This window comes from Argopecten irradians, chromosome 1 (assembly GCF_041381155.1).
Source record: "Argopecten irradians isolate NY chromosome 1, Ai_NY, whole genome shotgun sequence".
In the NCBI taxonomy this organism is placed as follows: Eukaryota; Metazoa; Mollusca; class Bivalvia; order Pectinida; family Pectinidae; genus Argopecten; species Argopecten irradians.
This window is the reverse complement of record NC_091134.1, coordinates 24,686,260-24,712,234: the sequence shown is the minus strand read 5'-3', so window position 1 is coordinate 24,712,234 and position 25,975 is coordinate 24,686,260. Positions and strand designations below refer to the sequence as shown.

General features: G+C 37.1%; 1 protein-coding gene across 4 annotated transcripts in view; it reads left to right on the top strand.

Moving 5' to 3' along the window:
- Window positions 1-25,975, top strand: part of LOC138321709 (zinc finger transcription factor lin-29-like) — a 229,994-nt gene that overhangs the window by 80,844 nt on the left and 123,175 nt on the right. For 3 of the 4 annotated variants that reach the window (XR_011208352.1, XM_069265625.1, XM_069265614.1), the window contains exon 2: window positions 4,639-4,717. Coding sequence is in view for 3 of the 4 variants with exons in the window: in XM_069265625.1 (XP_069121726.1) it covers window positions 4,639-4,717 (79 nt within the window). In the remaining variant the exon portion in view is untranslated. Of the gene's footprint in view, window positions 1-4,638; window positions 4,718-11,734; window positions 11,991-25,975 lie in introns of those variants that run through there. The other variant, XM_069265632.1, reaches the window with a different exon arrangement.

The window sequence follows — 25,975 nt, the reverse complement described above, 5'->3', positions numbered from 1 at the left end:
AATCAGTAAAGTACATTTGAAATTGGTGTCTGGACATCAGTGAAGTATATCGTAATTAGTCTCTGGACATCAATGAAGTCTGTTTGTAATTAGTCTCTGGATATCAGTTTAGTCTATTTGTAATTAGTCTCTGGACATCAGTGAAATCTATTTCGTAATTAGTCTCTGGACATCAGTGAAGTATATTTGTAATTAGTCTCTGGACATCAGTGAAATCTATTTCGTAATTAGTCTCTGGACATCAGTGAAGTCTATTGTAATTAGTCTGCGGACATCAGTAAAGTACATTTGAAATTGGTGTCTGGACATCAGTGAAGTATATCGTAATTAGTCTCTGGACATCAATGAAGTCTCTTTGTAATTAGTCTCTGGACATCAGTGAAGTCTATTTGTAATTAGTCTCTGGATATCAGTGAAGTCTATTTGTAATTAGTCTCTGGACATCAGTGAAATCTATTTGTAATTAATCTCTGGACATCAGTGAAATCTATTTGTAATAGTCTGTAGTGAATTATTAATAGTCTCTGGACATCAGTGAAGTCTATTTGTAATTAGTCTCTGGACATCAGTGAAATCTATTTGTAATTAGTCTCTGGACATCAGTGAAATCTATTTGTAATTAGTCTCTGGACATCAGTGAAGTCTATTTGTAATTAGTCTCTGGACATCAGTGAAATCTATTTGTAATTAGTCTCTGGACATCAGTGAAGTCTATTTGTAATTAGTCTCTGGACATCAGTGAAGTCTATTTGTAATTAGTCTCTGGACATCAGTGAAATCTATTTGTAATTAGTCTCTGGACATCAGTGAAGTCTATTTGTAATTAGTCTCTGGACATCAGTGAAGTCTATTTGTAATTAGTCTCTGGACATCAGTGAAGTCTATTTGTAATTAGTCTCTGGACATCAGTGAAGTCTATTTGTAATTAGTCTCTGGACATCAGTGAAATCTATTTGTAATTAGTCTCTGGACATCAGTGAAGTCTATTTGTAATTAGTCTCTGGACATCAGTGAAGTCTATTTGTAATTAGTCTCTGGACATCAGTGAAGTCTATTTGTAATTAGTCTCTGGACATCAGTGAAGTCTATTTGTAATTAGTCTCTGGACATCAGTGAAGTCTATTTGTAATTAGTCTCTGGACATCAGTGAAGTCTATTTGTAATTAGTCTCTGGACATCAGTGAAGTCTATTTGTAATTAGTCTCTGGACATCAGTGAAGTCTATTTGTAATTAGTCTCTGGACATCAGTGAAGTCTATTTGTAATTAGTCTCTGGACATCAGTGAAGTCTATTTGTAATTAGTCTCTGGACATCAGTGAAGTCTATTTGTAATTAGTCTCTGGACATCAGTGAAGTCTATTTGTAATTAGTCTCTGGACATCAGTGAAGTCTATTTGTAATTGTTTGGACATCAGTCTATTTGTAATTAGTCTCTGGACATCAGTGAAGTCTATTTGTAATTAGTCTCTGGACATCAGTGAAGTCTATTTGTAATTAGTCTCTGGACATCAGTGAAGTCTATTTGTAATTAGTCTCTGGACATCAGTGAAGTCTATTTGTAATTAGTCTCTGGACATCAGTGAAGTCTATTTGTAATTAGTCTCTGGACATCAGTGAAGTCTATTTGTAATTAGTCTCTGGACATCAGTGAAGTCTATTTGTAATTAGTCTCTGGATCAGTCTATTGTAATTAGTCTCTGACATCAGTCTATTTGTAATTAGTCTCTGGACATCAGTGAAGTATTTGTAATTAGTTCTGGACATCAGTGAAGTCTATTTGTAATTAGTCTCTGGACATCAGTGAAGTCTATTTGTAATTAGTCTCTGGACATCAGTGAAGTCTATTTGTAATTAGTCTCTGGACATCAGTGAAGTCTATTTGTAATTAGTCTCTGGACATCAGTGAAGTCTATTTGTAATTAGTCTCTGGACATCAGTGAAGTCTATTGTAATTAGTCTCTGGACATCAGTGAAGTCTATTTGTAATTAGTCTCTGGACATCAGTGAAGTCTATTTGTAATTAGTCTCTGGACATCAGTGAAGTCTATTTGTAATTAGTCTCTGGACATCAGTGAAGTCTATTTGTAATTAGTCTCTGGACATCAGTGAAGTCTATTTGTAATTAGTCTCTGGACATCAGTGAAATCTATTTGTAATTAGTCTCTGGACATCAGTGAAGTCTATTTGTAATTAGTCTCTGGACATCAGTGAAGTCTATTTGTAATTAGTCTCTGGACATCAGTGAAGTCTATTTGTAATTAATCTCTGGACATCAGTGAAATCTATTTGTAATTAGTCTCTGGACATCAGTGAAGTCTATTTGTAATTAGTCTCTGGACATCAGTGAAGTCTATTTGTAATTAGTCTCTGGACATCAGTGAAGTCTATTTGTAATTAGTCTCTGGACATCAGTGAAGTCTATTTGTAATTAGTCTCTGGACATCAGTGAAGTCTATTTGTAATTAGTCTCTGGACATCAGTGAAGTCTATTTGTAATTGCTTGAATTAATATTTGTAATTAGTCTCTGGACATCAGTGAAGTCTATTTGTAATTAGTCTCTGGACATCAGTGAAGTCTATTTGTAATTAGTCTCTGGACATCAGTGAAGTCTATTTGTAATTAGTCTCTGGACATCAGTGAAGTCTATTTGTAATTAGTCTCTGGACATCAGTGAAGTCTATTTGTAATTAGTCTCTGGACATCAGTGAAGTCTATTTGTAATTAGTCTCTGGACATCAGTGAAGTCTATTTGTAATTAGTCTCTGGACATCAGTGAAGTCTATTTGTAATTAGTCTCTGGACATCAGTGAAGTCTATTTGTAATTAGTCTCTGGACATCAGTGAAGTGAAGTGACTATTTGTAATTAGTCTCTGGACATCAGTGAAGTATATTTGTAATTAGTCTCTGGACATCAGTGAAGTCTATTTGTAATTAGTCTCTGGACATCAGTGAAGTCTATTTGTAATTAGTCTCTGGACATCAGTGAAGTCTATTGTAATTAGTCTCTGGACATCAGTGAAGTCTATTGTAATTAGTCTCTGGACATCAGTGAAGTCTATTTGTAATTAGTCTCTGGACATCAGTGAAGTCTATTTGTAATTAGTCTCTGGACATCAGTGAAGTCTATTTGTAATTAGTCTCTGGACATCAGTGAAGTCTATTTGTAATTAGTCTCTGGACATCAGTGAAGTCTATTTGTAATTAGTCTCTGGACATCAGTGAAGTCTATTTGTAATTAGTCTGCTCTGGACATCAGTGAAGTTATTTAATTAGTCTCTGGACATCAGTGAAGTGTAATTAGTCTGATCATCTGACATCAGTGAAGTTATTTGTAATTAGTTCTGGACATCAGTGAATCTATTTGTAATTAGTCTCTGGACATCAGTGAAGTCTATTGTAATTAGTCTCTGGACATCAGTGAAGTTATTTGTAATTAGTCTCTGGACATCAGTGAAGTTATTTGTAATTAGTCTCTGGACATCAGTGAATCTATTTGTAATTAGTCTCTGGACATCAGTGAAGTCTATTGTAATTAGTATCAGTGAAGTATTGTAATTGTCTCTGGACATCAGTGAAGTCTATTTGTAATTAGTCTCTGGACATCAGTATTATTGTAATTAGTCTCTGGACATCAGTGAAGTTATTTGTAATTAGTCTCTGGACATCAGTGAAGTCTATTTGTAATTAGTCTCTGGACATCAGTGAAGTATATTTGTAATTAGTCTCTGGACATCAGTGAAGTTTATTTGTAATTAGTCTCTGGACATCAGTGAAGTCTATTTGTAATTAGTCTCTGGACATCAGTGAAGTTTATTTGTAATTAGTCTCTGGACATCAGTGAAGTCTATTTGTAATTAGTCTCTGGACATCAGTGAAGTCTATTGTAATTAGTCTCTGGACATCAGTGAAGTTTATTTGTAATTAGTCTCTGGACATCAGTGAAGTCTATTGTAATTAGTCTCTGGACATCAGTGAAGTTTATTTGTAATTAGTCTCTGGACATCAGTGAAGTCTATTTGTAATTAGTCTCTGGACATCAGTGAAGTTTATTTGTAATAGTCTCTGAAATATCAGTGAAGTCTATTGTAATTAGTCTCTGAACATCAGTGATTATTGTAATTAGTCTCTGAACATCAGTGAAGTCTATTGTAATTAGTCTCTGAACATCAGTGAAGTCTATTTGTAATTAGTCTCTGGACATCAGTGAAGTCTATTGTAATTAGTCTCTGGACATCAGTGAAGTTTATTTGTAATAAGTCTCTCCAGGACTCATTGAAACCTACTTGTAATAAACCACTTGACTTGAACATATGTTAAAAAGACACATTTCATCATCTATGACATTTCTGTGCATGATGGTGATTGGAAATGATAACAGCTATGTTTATTGTCAGTGCTGTGGAGACTGGAAAGATATCAATATAAGGTGATGCTATTTTCACACCAGTCTGACATGGCTAGACATGATAGCTAAAGGAGTTCAGGAAAGTAAAGATGAGCCAATGCCTCATTTTGTTCTTATGGAATCTGATTCAATTCTACCTTGACAGTGTTATTATAAAGCAATTAATTTCACCTCATTATGAAATGTTTCACATCCTGATTGTACTGATATGTTGGGTTTTCTATTTGCAGCCCTGACTGCTATGCCAGCATCAACATGAATGAGAGACAACAGAGGGAAGATTTCAGTAGCCTGTGGGCTTCAGTACAGGTAAGTTTACACCTGTATAGACAAACACCTGCTTAATTCAAATCAATTAGGCTAGGTGGCAAATGTAGGATTCATGCTCTCTGGGTATAGAATTTAAGTGAACAATTCATCATCACTGTGCTTTGTTTATCAGGAATAGCTATACCAGCTGAACTTTTTATAACTAACCTAGCATCTTTGATTATATCAGGTAACTTTATCACTTGTATAATCATTACTAAGTTACCAGAAACTACATTTCAAAACAGCTTTCTGTCGCGGCTTCTAAATTTTCATGATTTACATTTCACACCAACTTCACAGTGATTAACTTTTACAGATAACATTATTGAATTAAAAATACTTGTAATATAATGTAGGAGGATATTGATTCGCAGAGATTAATCTTCGCAAATGTAAACTAACAATTATACAACACAATGTAATACTTTCATTTTACATGTAGAATGCATTATAAACTTAAAACAAAAAAAATCAATGTAAAATACAATGAATCATTACAACAATGAATTCCTCCCAGATAGCAAAAATCATGATTTTTTCTTATGGAGCAGAAGATTTCAAATAACAATTATAAATGTTTGATAGAGACATCATTAAGACCATAATTCCACTGAAATAAAATGATAAATAGCCTTCCACCAGGGACGGAATGATCTGTCTGAGAAGAATGATAGAGAGAACTTCATGTCTGATTCTGTTGTGTTTGTCTTTTGTCTAAATACAAACAAGAAATATCAATTATCTGGGAGAGACTTTGAAGTGCTGCTAATCTTATGCAGTATATCTAAAAAAGTGTCTAGAAGATGGATGGGAGACCACAGTTTTGTGTCTGGTATTGGAGGGGGAGGCGAACTGATCAAAGGTCAAATAAAGGTCATTGTCTGGGAATTTCTTTGCCTTCTAGTGAGCGAAGTAGATTGTAATATTACCTCAGTTTTGTCAAATAAATAGTAAATTGAAATAAAGGACTGATTTAAAGTGTGTTTGAATTAAGTTTAACTTGTCAATATAATCACTTATAGCATTGTGTGTTTTCATTGGCTATTTCTGTTTGATTATTTACCAAACATTGATACTGTTACAATGCAGTAAGGGATCATTCTAAAATCAAAATGAAATAAGTTTTAAGAGAATGAAGGTAATTTTCAAATTGTACCGAGTCTATTAGATAAATGACTCTTTAAAACAAGGGCGAAAAACAATCAATACAAAAAGTCACAAAGGGTTTCTTAAAACAGCATTCGTTATCAATGAGGATTACATGCCCTTTTGGCCTCTTGCTAAGTTTTAGGCATAATAGATCACACAGATACAATTCAACATTTCAAAGTTTTTTATGGTTTTTCAATTGAATAATTCTGGTATTGTTTTAATCTATAGCCAAATATGTTTCTAAAGGAAGTAAAACTTGATTTGACCTAACCTAGAACTTTAAACGCATAGGCAGTGTGTGTGTTGTAATGGTCGAATGAATGTGTAATAATTAGCAGATTGCTTAGGAGGATTTTGTAATTGACACCTACAGAGTTAAGTCTCAAGAAATCTGCCCCCAAAATATATGCTCAGCTTCTCATCACTCAGTTCCTGAAATAAATACAATAATTATTTCATGAAACAATTTCAAGAATTATATATTTACGTAAGGTTTATCTCTGTGTAGAGCGTTGGATGTTTAGAAAAAAGTATGATTGTATTAGTTAGCATTTTTATTGTATAATGTATGGATGGTTATGCTAACCATTCTTTTTGTCTGCTGATTCTGGTATTTCTGTTTTTACTGCCCTTCGCCAGTAACTTCTGGTTGATTCCACAACACACAAATCTGGTGATCCAACTTTGCAACTTATAGGTGATGTGTTTGCCAAACACTCCTAAACATGTCTACCAGCTCCCTCTAGGCTGCCTCTGTTAAAATTTTATGTTTATTTGTCAAGAAAACAACCGTAGTTGTATGCGAGCTGACAAAAACATGGAATATGAAATAAATTAACTGCCCTTTGATTCTAGATAGGATTTTAAATGTCATATCTCACTTCATTCGTAGAGGGTTTTGATAAGAAAATATATAGTGGATTTCCTGAGGTGGAGTCTGGCCAATCATTATTCATAATGCTCTTATAATAAAGTGGCACAATCTCTACACCTGATGTCCATATGATGTCAGTTGAAGGATTGTCATTTCTTGGCTAAATTCTTCCTGTTTTTGAACAACCTTAAAGCATCTATAATCATAAAGATAACCTCTTCAGATTTTGGTAGAATGTCGGAAGATTCATGGTATTACATAATTACTTCTTTATGTAATAAGCACAATACACCTGTAACCTGATACACTGATTATACAGCTAATACATGAACTATTAGTCTTTTTGTATGAAAATCTAGTGCAGATCTACCTATGGTTACCACCACTGGGGCTCCAACATGTAACCAACTGGTCACAATTCAGATACTGTACATGGAATATTTGTGTCTACTTTTTTGTTTGTTTGGGGTTTTGAAATCATTTTGTGGATATAAATATTTGTGGTAAGCTGACGGAGATTGAATTCAGTAACAATTAAATAAAAACAAAATTCATTGTTTTCATATTCATGGTCTTACAGTTACCACGAAATCAACAAATATTTCTTCATAATGATTTCATTACCGGTAGCACTGTTTCAATTAGGGTTAATTACCATTAAAAGTATAATTATTTACTTATAATGTAGCATACTAATTCAGGTAAAAAATATAATATGATGGAGCTGTACAGATTTTTCTTGTGCTAAGACATATTACTTTATCATTGTATTAGGTAATTAACCCACAACCGAGGAGTAATAGTTGATAACTTGTGTTGTGTAGACAGCTTTCAACTACTCTACCTGATACCCACTAATATGATACAATGTTGTATAAGAGTTGTCTCCCTTACACTTCTTCTCGGTACCAAATAGTTAGAAATATAGATATTATGTGGACACCACAGACACAATATATAGGGCATTCAAACTGTCATCATTCAGCGTTAGAATTGATTTGAACTAGGAACTCATATTTCAGAAATGTCTGTGCGCTAATTATGTCATGTCTCTTATATAATTAGACATGAGACGTGTGACATTTCTTATATTACATATCTGTATGTAGGTCAATTATTTGTATGTTCTTTACACAACTAGCACATGACCTTTTTTGTATTGGTGTCAAGATTTTACAATAAGTGTCAGAGTTCTTATATAGTTGTAACAAGTTTCATTTATTTGTTGATTAGTTGATTGCGTTTCAGTTAAACGAGTGTCACTTTCCTTAGTGCCGTTACCCTTGGCTATGGAGGTATCTGAATCATAGAAATTATAATTACTCTAATTTTTGTAATATAATTAAATATGCCATGAATGTGTTTAGAGGCTACAGTAGCTGTCATATTATTACCAGCTAGAGGGTGTATGACTGTACAGTGACTTAGAGACAAGCATGACAATCTAGACGTTTATTTGGAAACCACAATACATTTTTTGTTGATACGGTAGTTATTTCAGGCTTTTCTAGACTATCTTTTGCCTTTGGATATGACCTAATAATTCCATAGGTTGAGTGTCACTGTTTCAATATAATACCATCTCTATCTTTGTCATATTTTGTCAGTTTTTTCATTCCATTTAGATTTCATAGAGAATTGCTAACAAGCGTCAATCACTTTCCTTCAGCTGGTGATCAAATTTTAGTGATGTATTTTTAATATTAAGAGTACAAGTGAGACATGTTTTTCTAGAGGAATCAAATACCAGATGGATCTGTTGGTTGTTATTTTGATGGTTAATCCCACTTAATCTCTTATCATCAAAGAAATATCACAGATTAAATGTCATACACACGTCAAATATTTAAAAATATTTCTCGATATCTAAGTCAAATGTCCGAAAATAGAATATGCATGGTGTCTCCCCTACACTGTAGGGTACATGGTGTCTCTCCCACACTGTAGGGTACATGGTGTGTCCCCCACACTGTAGGGTACATGGTGTCTCCCCCACACTGTAGGGTACATGGTGTCTCCCCCACACTGTAGGGTACATGGTGTCTCCCCCACACTGTAGGGTACATGGTATCTCCCCCACACTGTAGGGTACATGGTGTCTCCCCCACACTGTAGGGTACATGGTGTCTCCCCCACACTGTAGGGTACATGGTGTCTCCCCCACACTGTAGGGTACATGGTGTCTCCCCCACACTGTAGGGTACATGGTGTCTCCCCCACACTGTAGGGTACATGGTGTCTCCCCCACACTGTAGGGTACATGGTATCTCCCCCACACTGTAGGGTACATGGTTTCTCCCCCACACTGTAGGTTACATGGTGTCTCCCCAACACTGTAGGGTACATGGTATCTCCCCCACACTGTAGGGTACATGGTGTCTCCCCCCTACTGTAGGGTACATGGTGTCTCCCCCACACTGTAGGGTACATGGTATCTCCCCCACACATATAGGGAACATGGTTTCTCCCCCACACTATAGGGAACATGGTTTCTCCCCCACACTGTAGGTTACATGGTGTCTCCCCGACACTGTAGGGTACATGGTGTCTCCCCCCTATTGTAGGGTACATGGTGTCTCCCCCACACTGTAGGGTACATGGTATCTCCCCCACACTATAGGGAACATGGTTTCTCCCCCACACTGTAGGTTACATGGTGTCTCCCCGACACTGTAGGGTACATGGTGTCTCCCCCCTATTGTAGGGTACATGGTGTCTCCCCCACACTGTAGGGTACATGGTATCTCCCCCATACTGTGGGGTACATGGTGTCTCCCCCACACTGTAGGGTACACGGTGTCTCCCCCACACTGTAGGGTACATGGTGTCTCCCCTACACTGTAGGGTACATAGTGTTTCCCCCACACTGTAGGGTACATGGTGTTTCCCCCACACTGTAGGGTACATGGTGTCTCCCCCACACTGTAGGGTACATGGTGTCTCCCCCCACACTGTAGGGTACATGGTGTCTCCCCCACACTGTAGGGTACATGGTGTCTCCCCCACACTGTAGGGTACATGGTGTCTCCCCAACACTGTAGGGTACATGGTGTCTCCCCAACACTGTAGGGTACATGGTGTCTCCCCCACACTGTAGGGTACATGGTGTCTCCCCCACACTGTAGGGTACATGCTGTCTCCCCCACACTGTAGGGTACATGCTGTCTCCCCCACACTGTAGGGTACATGGTGTTTCCCCCACACTGTAGGGTACATGGTATCTCCCCCACACTGTAGGGTACATGGTGTCTCCCCCCTACTGTAGGGTACATGGTGTCTCCCCCACACTGTAGGGTACATGGTGTCTCCCCCACACTGTAGGGTACATGGTGTCTCCCCCACACTGTAGGGTACATGGTGTCTCCCCCACACTGTAGGGTACATGGTGTCTCCCCTACTTTGTAGGGTACATGGTGTCTCCCCCACAATGTAGGGTACATGGTGTTTCCCCCACACTGTAGGGTACATGGTGTCTCCCCCACACTGTAGGGTACATGGTGTCTCCCCCAGACTGTAGGGTACATGGTGTCTCCCCCCTACTGTAGGGTACATGGTGTTTCCCCCACACTGTAGAGTACATGGTTTTTTGGAATGGTTGTGTCCTTAAAACTCCAGGTATACATGGTAACCATGTTCCATTTAATTCCTGTTATCCTCTTTACACATGGGGATTATTGCTGTGGTCGTTTGTATCATATATTTCCTAATTGTTAGGTCCAAATCCCTGGTCAGAGACCTTTCTGTATCAAGTATCTTATTAACCAATGGTCATGCAGCCGACATCACCTACTGTTTGTCTGATGGCTACTGTTGTTAATGTGTGGTCAGATAAAGCTCTGCTGACCCCTGGATGACCCTGGTGACCCGATGAGGTCAATCTCACCACTGAGGCAAATACTTGGTCAATGAGAAAAAAACTGCTCTAGTCTGGCTGTATGTGTGTGTCTGGGAGAGTACCAGGGCGTTGGATGGGAGGAGGAGCAGGACCACTGTTCAGGTATCCACCAGGGATTCAGCTTTAATGTAAAGTGTTCTATATCCACAGTCTTATAAATGAATTCTCAGCAATCTTTTTACAATTGTGTAAGACATTTAAATTAAATCTGTTCATGGTTATAGCCATTGAAATGTTTATGTAAGGAGTAGTAGTAATAACAATACTGATTATACAGTACTAGATGATGGAATAGAACACTCTCTAGAATCTTAGACTGTCAACTGATCTGTAAGATCTGGATGGGTGATTTTACTGGCGCAGTGGGGAGATAATATTAGAATGTCTAACTTAGAACCATTGGACATGCACATCCTTACAAAAAGGCTGTACTAGCAGATCATTCCTTGTGTAATCCAGGGTCTAACTGATCAATAAATAGTATAGCTATTATTTAATTAAGTGCAGCTTGATACAGAGTTTTGCAGATGATTATATCTGCTATACATAATAAGCATCCTGCAGAGTACTATACAATAAAACCATTGAATGGGGTAGCATGCAGGTATGTGTGTTGGACCTTGTCTTCACCGTCTAACTCTATCTCTCATTTTATCCATCAGCTTTGCAGACTTGTTGTAATAACCCAGTCAAAATATGCCTTTCTCAAGTTTGTCTAAACAGTGTACACATGCATGGAGGGATAGTGTTACTGTGAGTTTAGTAGGGAAGCAGGGATCTCTGGATCACGGGAGACATTGTGTGTGCATCTGTCTATAGAGAATTCTCTCCAGGGTACACATGTGTGTATCTACCTGTGTTGTACCTATGTGTCCTGATTTTTACTTGTCAAAAATGAGATGGGTTCAGTTAATCGCACCTAGACATCAAACAACTGCATATCATTACTGTGTTGCACTGTGCTCACTGAACAAGAACTGAAATGTCCCGAGTCACTCAACTGTGGAAGGCATATACTGAACAACAAAACATTTTTAAAAGTGGAAAGTAACACTCAAGTCAGCATGGCTTAAAGTAGTAAAACTGCCATACTATGTACATTAGAGAAAGATGGCCATTGTTACTGCGACACAGTCCGCTAAATATAAAACATTTTACGATAAAGTTATGAAGGAGAGTAAAACAGGAAATGCAGCGTCCAACTTTTTTATGAGTTGAACGCTGTCTTATAAAGCAGGTACACAACTCTTCTGCCTTTACAATGGCTTACATAGCATTTACATATTCCCCTGTTTGATTTTTTTATGGATTCGGTGGATTTTGAAAATATTTGCAAGATGATGATACAGGTATGTACATATATATATATAAAGCATTTTTTTCGATTATGTTACCGTTTCAGGTTTTTAAATTTTATATAAAAAAAAGATTTGTATAATTATTTCTATACAGGGTGTTCAAGTAACATTGTTAATAAACAACAGTTTTTTAATGTTGTTTATTTGATCATTTTTCAGTTTATTGAAGCACATAAATTAAATCAGAATCTCTGATCCAGTTCAAAGGTTTTATGTATTAACTTATTTGATAATTATTTGCACTATTTATTGAAGATGCCGCCATCGCCAGAGCATAAACGATACTCATCATTTGAACAATAACTGGTGTATATATATGTCTAATTAACACAAAAAATTATAATATAGAATAATTCATTTTGCTTTTGGTGCATGCACGATCAGTACTTCATTCCATATAGGACAACATAAGTGCCATGGAACTTTTTTTGGCGTTGCAATTAAATATTTCTAATATTTTTATCTTGAAGTAAAATTAGAAGCTCAAACTTTTCAATGGTGGTAATGGTGTAAGTAAGGAACTTTTGTAACTGAGAGAAAATACTTATATGTCTGCTCCTGTTTTTGATAGTGAAAAAATACTATTTGTCAGGGGTGGAGCATCTTTAAATATATTTGGTAGTATTATAACAGAAAAATATGTAAAATTAAGACATTTAATTTGTGTATGCATATCTTGTTAATTTTGCTGCTCACGGATGTGAAAATTATATATATATTTTTTTTTTTTTTTAATTAAAGATGCTCCACCGCCGACAGAGCATAAATGATCTTTATCATTAGAACAATAATTAGTTTTTAATTGTGTACATAAGTCTAATTAACACAAAAAATAATATAAAATAAGTTATTTCACCTTTGGGTCATGCACAATCAGTCCTTCATTCCATATTGGATATAGTGCAACAGAATTTTTTCAGGATACAATTAATTATTTTTCATATTTTTAACTTGAAGTAAAATTAGGAGCTCAAACTTTTCAATGGCGGTAATGGTGTAAAGTAAGTAATTTTTTGTAACTGAAGAAAAATACTAAATTGTCTGCTTCTGATAGAGAAAAAATACCATTTGACAGCGGTGGAGAATTAAAAAATCAATATGATCAAACAATAAAAACAAAACATGACCTATATTAACTTTATATAGATAGACCTTAAACATAAAATTCAAAATAATATAGATAGACTTAATGTAAACTTATTCAAAATAATACAACCTTTAAGGTTTTTAAAAAAATATGTTAAATTGAGATGTTATAGATAAAATTTGAACTTTGAACTGATCAATAAAGATAATAATTATAAACCAACAAAATAATGGAAACTTTAAAGATGCTCCATCGCTGACAGAGCATAAATGTTATTTGTCATTTGAACAATAATTGGTGTTTAATCGTGTATATATTTGTCTAATTAACACAAAAATGATATAAAATAATTTATTTCCCTTTAAACTAATTTATTAAGATAATGTAAATTTTGAACTAATCAATAAGATGATATAAACTTTTAAAATAACTTATTAAGATAACGTAAACTTTAAATTTATCAAAAAAATAATATAAAATTTGAACTGGCCATTTAAGATACATTATACTTATAGAAATATAGTGTAAATATTGAATAATTTTTTCTGAGGGAAAAGTGTAAAACATATTTTAAACATTAAAGAGATTTCTTTTCTAGTTCTGACTTTTGACATAAATATTCTAGATTTACACATCCCTAGATCCATTACAGTTATTAGTATACACACACATGCACCAGTTTCCGATTATAAACGTTACTTTTCCCATCGTTAAAATCTCATTAAGGAATGTAATATGTTGATAATGAATCCATTTTCAAGAATTAATCAAAAACTGTTGTAAGTTGTTTGTCACATGTATAATGCTGAGTGTGGTTTTAATCAATCAAATGGTGCTTTCTGATGGGACCACCTTGAAATACCTGACAGGGCCACCTCAATATACCTGAAAGGGCCACCTCAAAATACCTGACAGGGCCACCTCAATATACCTGACAGGGCCACCTCAAAATACCTGACAGGACCACCTCAATATACCTGACAGGGCCACCTCAAAATACCTGAAAGGGCCACCTCAAAATACCTGACAGGACCACCTCAAAATACCTGACAGGGCCACCTCAAAATACCTGATGGGACCACCTCAATATACCTGACAGGGCCACCTCAAAATACCTGACAGGGCCACCTCAATATACCTGAAAGGGTCACCTCAAAATACCTGACAGGACCACCTCAATATACCTGACAGGGCCACCTCAAAATACCTGATTGGACCACCTCAATATACCTGACAGGGCCACATCAAAATACCTGACAGGGCCACCTCAATATACCTGACAGGGCCACCTCAAAATACCTGATTGGACCACCTCAATATACCTGACAGGGCCACCTCAAAATACCTGACAGGGCCACCTCAAAATACCTGATAGGGCCACCTCAAAATACCTGACATAGCCACCTCAAAATACCTGATGGGAACACCTCAAAATACCTGACAGGGCCACCTCAAAAATCCTGATAGGGCCACCTCAAAATACCTGATGGGACCACCTCAAAATACCTACCATAGCCACCTCAAAATACCTGATGGGACCACCTCAAAATACCTGACAGGGCCACCTCAAAAAACCTGATAGGGCCACCTCAAAATACCTGACATAGCCACCTCAAAATACCTGATGGGACCACCTCAAAATACCTCACATAGCTACCTCAAAATACCTGATAGGGCCACCTCAAAATACCTGATGGGACCACCTCAAAATACCTGACAGGGCCACCTCAAAAAACCTGACAGGGCCACCTAAAATACCTTACCCTTACAGGGCCACCTCAATATACCATAACCTTACAGGGCCACCTCAAAATACCTGACAGGGCCACCTCAATATACCATAACCTTACAGGGCCACCTCAAAATACCTGACAGGGCCACCTCAATATACCATAACCTTACAGGGCCACCTCAATATACCATAACCTTACAGGGCCACCTCAATATACCATAACCTTACATGGCCACCTCAATATACCATAACCTTACATGGCCACCTCAATATACCATAACCTTAGGGCCACCTCAATATACCATAACCTTACATGGCCACCTCAAAATACCTACCTAACCTTACCTTACAGGGCCACCTCAATATACCATAACCTTACATGGCCACCTCAATATACCATAACCTTACATGGCCACCTCAATATACCATAACCTTACATGGCCACCTCAATATACCATAACCTTACATGGCCACCTCAATATACCTGACATGGCCACCTCAATATACCATAACCTTACATGGCCACCTCAATATACCATAACCTTACATGGCCACCTCAATATACCTTAACCTTACATGGCCACCTCAATATACCTTAACCTTACAGGGCCACCTCAATATACCATAACCTTACATGGCCACCTCAATATACCTTAACCTTACATGGCCACCTCAATATACCTTAACCTTACATGGCCACCTCAATATACCATAACCTTACATGGCCACCTCAATATACCATAACCTTACATGGCCACCTCAATATACCATAACCTTACATGGCCACCTCAATATACCATAACCTTACATGGCCACCTCAATATACCATAACCTTTAATGGCCACCTCAATATACCATATAACCTTACATGGCCACCTCAATATACCATAACCTTTAATGGCCACCTCAATATACTATAACCTTACATGGCCACCTCAATATACCATAACCTTTAATGGCCACCTCAATATACCTATAACCTTACATGGCCACCTCAATATACCATAACCTTACATGGCCACCTCAATATACCATAACCTTACATGGCCACCTCAATATACCATAACCTTACATGGCCACCTCAATATACCATAACCTTACATGGCCACCTCAATATACCTTAACCTTACATGGCCACCTCAATATACCATAACCTTACATGGCCACCTCAATATACCATAACCTTAATGGCCACCTCAATATACTATAACCTTACATGGCCACCTCAATATACCATAACCTTACATGGCCACCTCAATATACCATAACCTTACATGGCCACCTCAATATACCATCCTTAATGGCCACCTCAATATACCATAACCTTACATGCCACCTCAATATACCATAACCTTACATGGCCACCTCAATATACCATAACCTTACATGGCCACCTCAATATACCATAACCTTACATGGCCACCTCAATATACCATAACCTTACATGGCCACCTCAATATACCATATAACCTTACATGGCCACCTCAATATACCATAACCTTACATGGCCACCTCAATATACCATAACCTTACATGGCCACCTCAATATACCATAACCTTACATGGCCACCTCAATATACCATAACCTTACATGGCCACCTCAATATACCATAACCTTACATGGCCACCTCAATATACCATAACCTTACATGGCCACCTCAATATACCATAACCTTACATGGCCACCTCAATATACCATATAACCTTACATGGCCACCTCAATATACCATAACCTTACATGGCCACCTCAATATACCATAACCTTACATGGCCACCTCAATATACCATAACCTTACATGGCCACCTCAATATACCATATAACCTTACATGGCCACCTCAATATACCATAACCTTACATGGCCACCTCAATATACCTTAACCTTACATGGCCACCTCAATATACCATAACCTTACATGGCCACCTCAATATACCATATAACCTTACATGGCCACCTCAATATACCATAACCTTACATGGCCACCTCAATATACCATAACCTTACATGGCCACCTCAATATACTAACAATATACCATAACCTTACATGGCCACCTCAATATACCATATAACCTTACATGGCCACCTCAATATACCATAACCTTACATGGCCACCTCAATATACCATAACCTTACATGGCCACCTCAATATACCATAACCTTACAGGCCACCTCAATAAATATACCATAACCTTACAATGGCCACCTCAATATACCATAACCTTACATGGCCACCTCAATATACCATAACCTTACATGGCCACCTCAATATACCATAACCTTTAATGGCCACCTCAATATACCATAACCTTACATGGCCACCTCAATATACCATAACCTTACATGGCCACCTCAATATACCATAAACCTTACATGGCCACCTCAATATACCATAACCTTACATGGCCACCTCAATATACCATAACCTTACATGGCCACCTCAATATACCATAACCTTACAAGGCCACCTCAATATACCATAACCTTACATGGCCACCTCAATATACCATAACCTTACATGGCCACCTCAATATACCATAACCTTACATGGCCACCTCAATATACCATAACCTTACATGGCCACCTCAATATACCATAACCTTACATGGCCACCTCAATATACCATAACCTTACATGGCCACCTCAATATACCATAACCTTACATGGCCACCTCAATATACCATAACCTTACATGGCCACCTCAATATACCATAACCTTACATGGCCACCTCAATATACCATAACCTTTAATGGCCACCTCAATATACCATAACCTTTAATGGCCACCTCAATATACCATAACCTTACATGGCCACCTCAATATACCATACAACCTTACAGGGCCACCTCAATATACCATTACCTTTACATGGCCACCTCAATATACCATAACCTTACATGGCCACCTCAATATACCATAACCTTACATGGCCACCTCAATATACCATAACCTTACATGGCCACCTCAATATACCATAACCTTACATGGCCACCTCAATATACCATAACCTTACATGGCCACCTCAATATACCATAACCTTACATGGCCACCTCAATATACCATAACCTTACAAGGCCACCTCAATATACCATAACCTTTAATGGCCACCTCAATATACCATAACCTTACATGGCCACCTCAATATACCATAACCTTACATGGCCACCTCAATATACCATAACCTTACATGGCCACCTCAATATACCATAACCTTACATGGCCACCTCAATATACCATAACCTTACATGGCCACCTCAATATACCATAACCTTACATGGCCACCTCAATATACCATAACCTTACATGGCCACCTCAATATACCATAACCTTACATGGCCACCTCAATATACCATAACCTTACAGGGCCACCTCAATATACCATAACCTTACATGGCCACCTCAATATACCATAACCTTACATGGCCACCTCAATATACCATAACCTTACATGGCCACCTCAATATACCATAACCTTACATGGCCACCTCAATATAAACTACCATAACCTTACATGGCCACCTCAATATACCATAACCTTACATGGCCACCTCAATATACCATAACCTTACATGGCCACCTCAATATACCATAACCTTACAGCGCCACCTCAATATACCATAACCTTACATGGCCACCTCAATATACCATAACCTTACATGGCCACCTCAATATACCATAACCTTACATGGCCACCTCAATATACCATAACCTTACATGGCCACCTCAATATACCATAACCTTACATGGCCACCTCAATATACCATAACCTTACAGGGCCACCTCAATATACCATAACCTTACATGGCCACCTCAATATACCATAACCTTACATGGCCACCTCAATATACCATAACCTTACATGGCCACCTCAATATACCATAACCTTACATGGCCACCTCAATATACCATAACCTTACATGGCCACCTCAATATACCATAACCTTACATGGCCACCTCAATATACCATAACCTGACAGCGTCACCTCAATATACCATAACCTTACATGGCCACCTCAATATAACCATAACCTTACATGGCTCACCTCAATATACCATAACCTTACAGGTCACCTCAATATACCATAACCTTACATGGCCACCTCAATATACCATAACCTTACAGCGTCACCTCAATATACCATAACCTTACATGGCCACCTCAATATACCATAACCTTACATACCTCAATATACCATAACCTTACATGGCCACCTCAATATACCATAACCTGACAGCGTCACCTCAATATACCATAACCTTACATGGCCACCTCAATATACCATAACCTTACATGGCCACCTCAATATACCATAACCTTACATGGCCACCTCAATATACCATAACCTTACATGGCCACCTCAATATACCATAACCTTTAATGGCCACCTCAATATACCATAACCTTACATGGCCACCTCAATATACCATAACCTTACATGGCCACCTCAATATACCATAACCTTTAATGGCCACCTCAATATACCATAACCTTACATGGCCACCTCAATATACCATAACCTTACATGGCCACCTCAATATACCATAACCTTACATGGCCACCTCAATATACCATAACCTTACATGGCCACCTCAATATACCATAACCTTACAGGGCCACCTCAAAATACCTGACAGGGCCACCTCAATATACCATAACCTTACAGGGCCACCTCAATATACCATAACCTTACATGGCCACCTCAATATACCTGACAGGGCCACCTCAATATACCATAACCTTACATGGCCACCTCAATATACCATAACCTTACATGGCCACCTCAATATACCATAACCTTACATGGCCACCTCAATATACCATAACCTTACATGGCCACCTCAATATACCATAACCTTACAGGGTCACCTCAATATACCATAACTTTACACTGTCTGGTAGGGCCACTTCAAACACCATAATTTGTTTTATAGAAATATTCAACTGAAAAACTGGTAATTATGTAATAAAACAAATATTCTATTGGGTACTGTGCTCTATTTCATGATATTTAACCCGAGGTGGTTGTACTTAACAAATGTTATTTTGTTTTATTATATATATTGTTGATTACCACCACCGAGGTTTTTATTATGAGCTAGAGCACAGTAACCCATGGAATATTTGTTTTATTACATAATTACCAGTTTTTCAATTGAATATTTTTATAAAACGAACAGATAATCACTAAACAAAATCATCAACACTGTACCATAGGGAAAAGCTTCAAATTCTATGGAAGATTGGCGTATAGCCCACGGACGTCATGTTGTAACTCTGGTTTAGATTTCTTATTGTCTTCTTTCACATTATTAGACCTGCATGCAGCCTTTTAATCTAATATATTCGTCTTGTCCGTCCTCTACTTGATAAATTAAATGTCTACAAGACGTTCCTGATCCGACATCTATAAAGCTAGCTCGAAATTGAGCGTGAACCTTTGTTACGTCATAATAACGTAACTCACTGTTATGCACGATTCCTCAGAAGTTTTTTTATAAAACTAGACAACAACAGCGAGGTGTTCCCAAAGCCGTGCAATATAACATCTCGAACCGTGCAATGATAACATTTCCATGGAAGCATGCAATATAGCTTCGAACTGTGCAATATAACAAGGTTTTATTGAATGGTTGAGATATTAGCTTAAAATATGATATTTCTTCATATATATAGATTAGTGTTAACAAATTATGTAATATAAGTAAATGAGCAGACTATCTAGTGTAATATTAGATAGGGGTGGATTAGAGTGATATATAAGGTTGTGTTTTTTCGCAATTTTTGCACTTAATACTATAAAAAAGACAGAGAATACATAGTTAGTATCTTACAATACATGTACAAGGTTTATTTTGGTGCAAGACTTATGAAAGCTGAGATGAAGAGGCTGTGCCGAGCCGTCTTGGCTTTCCGTGTCGAGCACCAAAATAAAATGTATATTGTAAATACAAACCGTGTATTCTGTTTATCCTGCACCATTATGATATTCAAAAGGAAAGCACATTGTCAGTTATTTACTCGGTATTGCTCAAACGAAACACTTCTTTGATGCGGAGGAAAAGATTCATTCACTAAACTGAATGAGAGTGCACTCATTTTCACTACCATGGGAAATATATGAATGCATTTGCAAACAATACCAGTATTGATAATCAGTATGTGATTACTAAAACAACATGAAAATACTCAAAAAACAGTAATTACCTATCAAAAAATTACTTTATAATGCTTTTAATACTTTTCTTTGCAATGAGCCAAGAAAAAGACAACACTGCCATAAGAGATAATCGCTATCGTAAAAATGACATAATTCCGGTGAATGTGACGTTACTTTTTAGCGGGACTACATGACGTTTCATTCACTGGAAGGTTCAAGATCTGCATTATGTATTGATTGATAAAGCACAAGTTTATCCTGCAGGGGTTATCTGTCAGTGTATGGGGTAGTTGCAGGATAAATGGTCTATTTCTGTTTAATTTTGTATGGTACTTTAAAGTTGTATGGTCTGTGACTTGTTATACTTTTGGAATAGAAGAAGTATAGAGTGTTCTGCTCATTTTTCTCTGCCTCTCTTAGTTTTAAACTTTCAATATTTACCGACTTCTGTTAAGTTAAAGTTATTAAACAATTTAATTTAAATATTGCATAAATGATATTCATCATTTGAACAATAATTGGTGTTTAATCGTGTGTATATATGTATAATTAACACAAAAAAATAATATAAAATAATTTACTTCGCCTTTGGTGCATGCGCAATCAGTACTTCATTCCATATAGGATATAGTGGAAAGGAATTTTTTCGGGATGCAATTAATAATTTTGTTATATTTTTAACTTGAAGCAAAATTAGAAGCTGAAACTTTTCAATGGTGGTTATGGTCTACAGTAAGTAACTTTTGTAACTGAAGAAAAATACTAAATCGTCTGCTCCTATTTTTAATAGTGAAAAAATGCCATTTGTCAGCGGTGGAGCATGTTAAAGTTATTAAACAATTTAATTTAAATATTGCGTTTTAAAGTTATTAAACAATTTAATTTAAATATTGTTTTTTAACGTGCACACATTTAAAATAGCTGGGAGGTATCCCAACTGTTCCAAATTATTCCGATCTGTACGAGTATTGCTGATTTTGACCACATGATACGGCTCGGGAGGATCCGATCTATATGGGTATCACTGATGTGGCGGTTCTTTCAAAAAGTGTGATATTTCATGTGACATTTACTGCTATATCAATAGTATATTGGTGCTTTCATGGATCTGAACCATCATATATAAGCATCCCTATTCATCCATTGTATGTTTTATGAGAGTTTGTGATGTTGAAAATTACAAGAAATACAACTTTAATTGTAAGACCCCCACAATTTTAATGACAAAAGGTTCAATCTTAGGTGCATTTTCTGTGTACAAGCCACCAAGTGTGCTTATGTATATCTAGGTTTTAATATCAGATAGTGGTGGAAAGGTTCACAGCTTGAGACTAAAGTTTTCAACTAATTCATTTATTTTTAAAATACTGATTGGAAAAGGAACGTGTGAACAATATCTTCACAGCTATTTACCAATCTCTTTTCCAAACACATCTTTTTGCATGTTTTAATTTAATGCAGGCAATACAAATGCATGAATATACATATGGTTGTATTTTGAGTGAAGTAGATTTGTATTTATAGAGATGGTTAAAAAGGGCATAGTTAATTACTTATAAAATATATATATATATAGATAAAAAAAAAGAAGTCTACTCACTTTTACTTTTCTAAGATATTCCAATCAGTTATACTTTATAGTGAATACTGGAGGTTGGGTGTGCTAAATATTGGAAGTATTAAAGCTTATCTATTTGTTTAATCTTTCTTTTTCATATGAAGTTAAATTAAAGAATTAGTTACAATAAATAAAATTAATTCAATTTATTAGAGAGAATTCAACTCTCTATCATATCTATCTTTTTTTTCTTCTAGAAAATCTAATTTGACCAGTACCCTCTCTACAAGATATGAAGATCATCTATCTGTGTCATTACAATATAAATGTTGAGTTTTTGGTTTGAATACCACCATTCCTTTGAAATTGTTCTCCATCAAAGCAAGGGAGATAACCCCTACTGGATTATCCCAGCATCAGCTTTCTAGCTGTTATGTAGTACATTCATTGGCAGACAACAGTGCCAGAAGATTAGTGAGTTCATAGTATTTTGTTTTATTTTGGTTTATGGTGTGGTGTTTTAAGTAAATGCAAATATTTAGAGAGTAACTTTGTTACATTGGTCTCTGTATTAGATATTTCATGTTTGAAATCAATCTTCCATTTAAAAAAATGCTAATTTTGTAATTAGTTTTACTGAAAACAAGGGAAGATACAGGTCCTTTAGAAACTTGTTATTAAAGTATCTTTTCTTTACCTGAAGATTATGGCATATTACCTATAACCTCTACCTCTGAATTCAGATATCAAATTCCATGTGGAGCAGTTGCCAGGTATTAACCATAGGTTGATGGTGTTTTTTTCAAGTACTCCGACTTTACTCTGCCATCTAATCCTGACATGTTCTTAAACGACTTTGATTATTTCTACAATGTAAATCACTAACAAAGAATAATACTGTAGCAAAACATAAAACAATAGGTATGATGACGGATTTAAGTAAATTTTTGAACACCTGCTGCAGTTACTGTAATAGTACTAGTATCTCAAACAGGTGTTTTATTATTATAGTAACTGCACCAAGATGATAGTTTGTGATCTAGCTTCAGAGATATATATATAGATATAAATCAACACATTTCACATTCCCAACTTTTGTGACTATATATGGTAATGTCCTGTGAATTAATTTGTAAAAAAATCATAAAAAGATTATATACAAATAACTAATTTGTAATTAGGTAGGTAAACTAAATGCGAAGAGTTGTTTGAAATCTGTTGAACTATTTAATATACCCTCTCCCACTTTTGAGAATCAACCAGGTATGTTTCTGGTTATGGATTATTTTTAAGTCCTCAAGTACTGTGGTAGCCTTGGGAAGAAAGGATTTGATATTGTATATGCTATCCTCCTGTTGTACGTATCTCCTATAACAGGATCTACAGGCAGGTGTGCATGTTACCCATATTCAATAGCTGTGAAATATGACAACATCTACATTTCCTATGTCTATCGGTGTATATGTCCCTATGTCTACTTCCCTCTGTCTATCACAGTGTATATGTCCCTGTGTCTACTTCCCTCTGTCTATCAGTGTATATGTCCCTGTGTCTACTTCCCTCTGTCTATCACAGTGTATATGTCCCTGTGTCTACTTCCCTCTGTCTATCACAGTGTATATGTCCCTGTGTCTACTTCCCTCTGTCTATCAGTGTATATGTCCATGTGTCTACTCCTTCTGTTTATCACAGTGTATATGTCCCTGTGTCTACTTCCCTCTGTCTATCACAGTGTATATGTCCCTGTGTCTACTTCCCTCTGTCTATCACAGTGTATATGTCCCTGTGTCTACTTCCCTCTGTCTATCACAGTGTATATGTCCCTGTGTCTACTTCCCTCTGTCTATCAGTGTATATGTCCCTGTGTCTACTTCCCTCTGTCTACCACAGTGTATATGTCCCTGTGTCTACTTCCCTCTGTCTATCACAGTGTATATGTCCCTATGTGTCTACTTCCCTCTGTCTATCACAGTGTATATGTCCCTGTGTCTACTTCCCTCTGTCTATCAGTGTATATGTCCCTGTGTCTACTTCCCTCTGTCTATCACAGTGTATATGTCCCTGTGTCTACTTCCCTCTGTCTATCACAGTGTATATGTCCCTGTGTCTACTTCTTCTGTGTATATGTCCCTGTGTCTACTTCCCTCTGTCTATCAGTGTATATGTCCCTGTGTCTACTTCCCTCTGTCTATCACAGTGTATATGTCCCTGTGTCTACTTCCCTCTGTCTATCACAGTGTATATGTCCCTGTGTCTACTTCCCTCTGTCTATCACAGTGTATATGTCCCTGTGTCTACTTCCCTCTGTCATCATGTCCCTACTCCCTCTGTCTATCAGTGTATATGTCCTGTGTCTACTCCCTCTGTCTATCAGTGTATATGTCCCTGTGTCTACTTCCTTCTGTCTACCACAGTGTATATGTCCCTGTGTCTACTTCCCTCTGTCTACCACAGTGTATATGTCCCTGTGTCTACTTCCTTCTGTCTATCACAGTGTATATGTCCCTGTGTCTACTTCCCTCTGTCTATCACAGTGTATATGTCCCTGTGTCTACTTCCCTCTGTCTACCACAGTGTATATGTCCCTGTGTCTACTTCCCTCTGTCTATCACAGTGTATATGTCCCTGTGTCTACTTCCCTCTGTCTATCACAGTGTATATGTCCCTGTGTCTACTTCCCTCTGTCTATCACAGTGTATATGTCCCTGTGTCTACTTCCCTCTGTCTATCAGTGTATATGTCCCTGTGTCTACTTCCCTCTGTCTATCACAGTGTATATGTCCCTGTGTCTACTCCCTCTGTTTATCACAGTGTATATGTCCCTGTGTCTACTTCCCTCTGTCTATCACAGTGTATATGTCCCTGTGTCTACTCCTTCTGTCTATCACAGTGTATATGTCCCTGTGTCTACTTCCCTCTGTCTATCACAGTGTATATGTCCCTGTGTCTACTTCCCTCTGTCTATCACAGTGTATATGTCCCTGTGTCTACTTCCCTCTGTCTATCACAGTGTATATGTCCCTGTGTCTACTTCCCTCTGTCTATCAGTGTATATGTCCCTGTGTCTACTTCCCTCTGTCTATCACAGTGTATATGTCCCCTGTGTCTACTCCCCTCTGTCTATCACAGTGTATATGTCCCTGTGTCTACTTCCCTCTGTCTATCAGTGTATATGTCCATGTGTCTACTCCTTCTGTCTATCACAGTGTATATGTCCCTGTGTCTACTTCCCTCTGTCTATCACAGTGTATATGTCCCTGTGTCTACTTCCCTCTGTCTATCAGTGTATATGTCCCTGTGTCTACTTCCCTCTGTTTATCACAGTGTATATGTCCCTGTGTCTACTTCCCTCTGTCTATCACAGTGTATATGTCCCTGTGTCTACTTCCCTCTGTCTATCACAGTGTATATGTCCCTGTGTCTACTCCTTCTGTATATCACAGT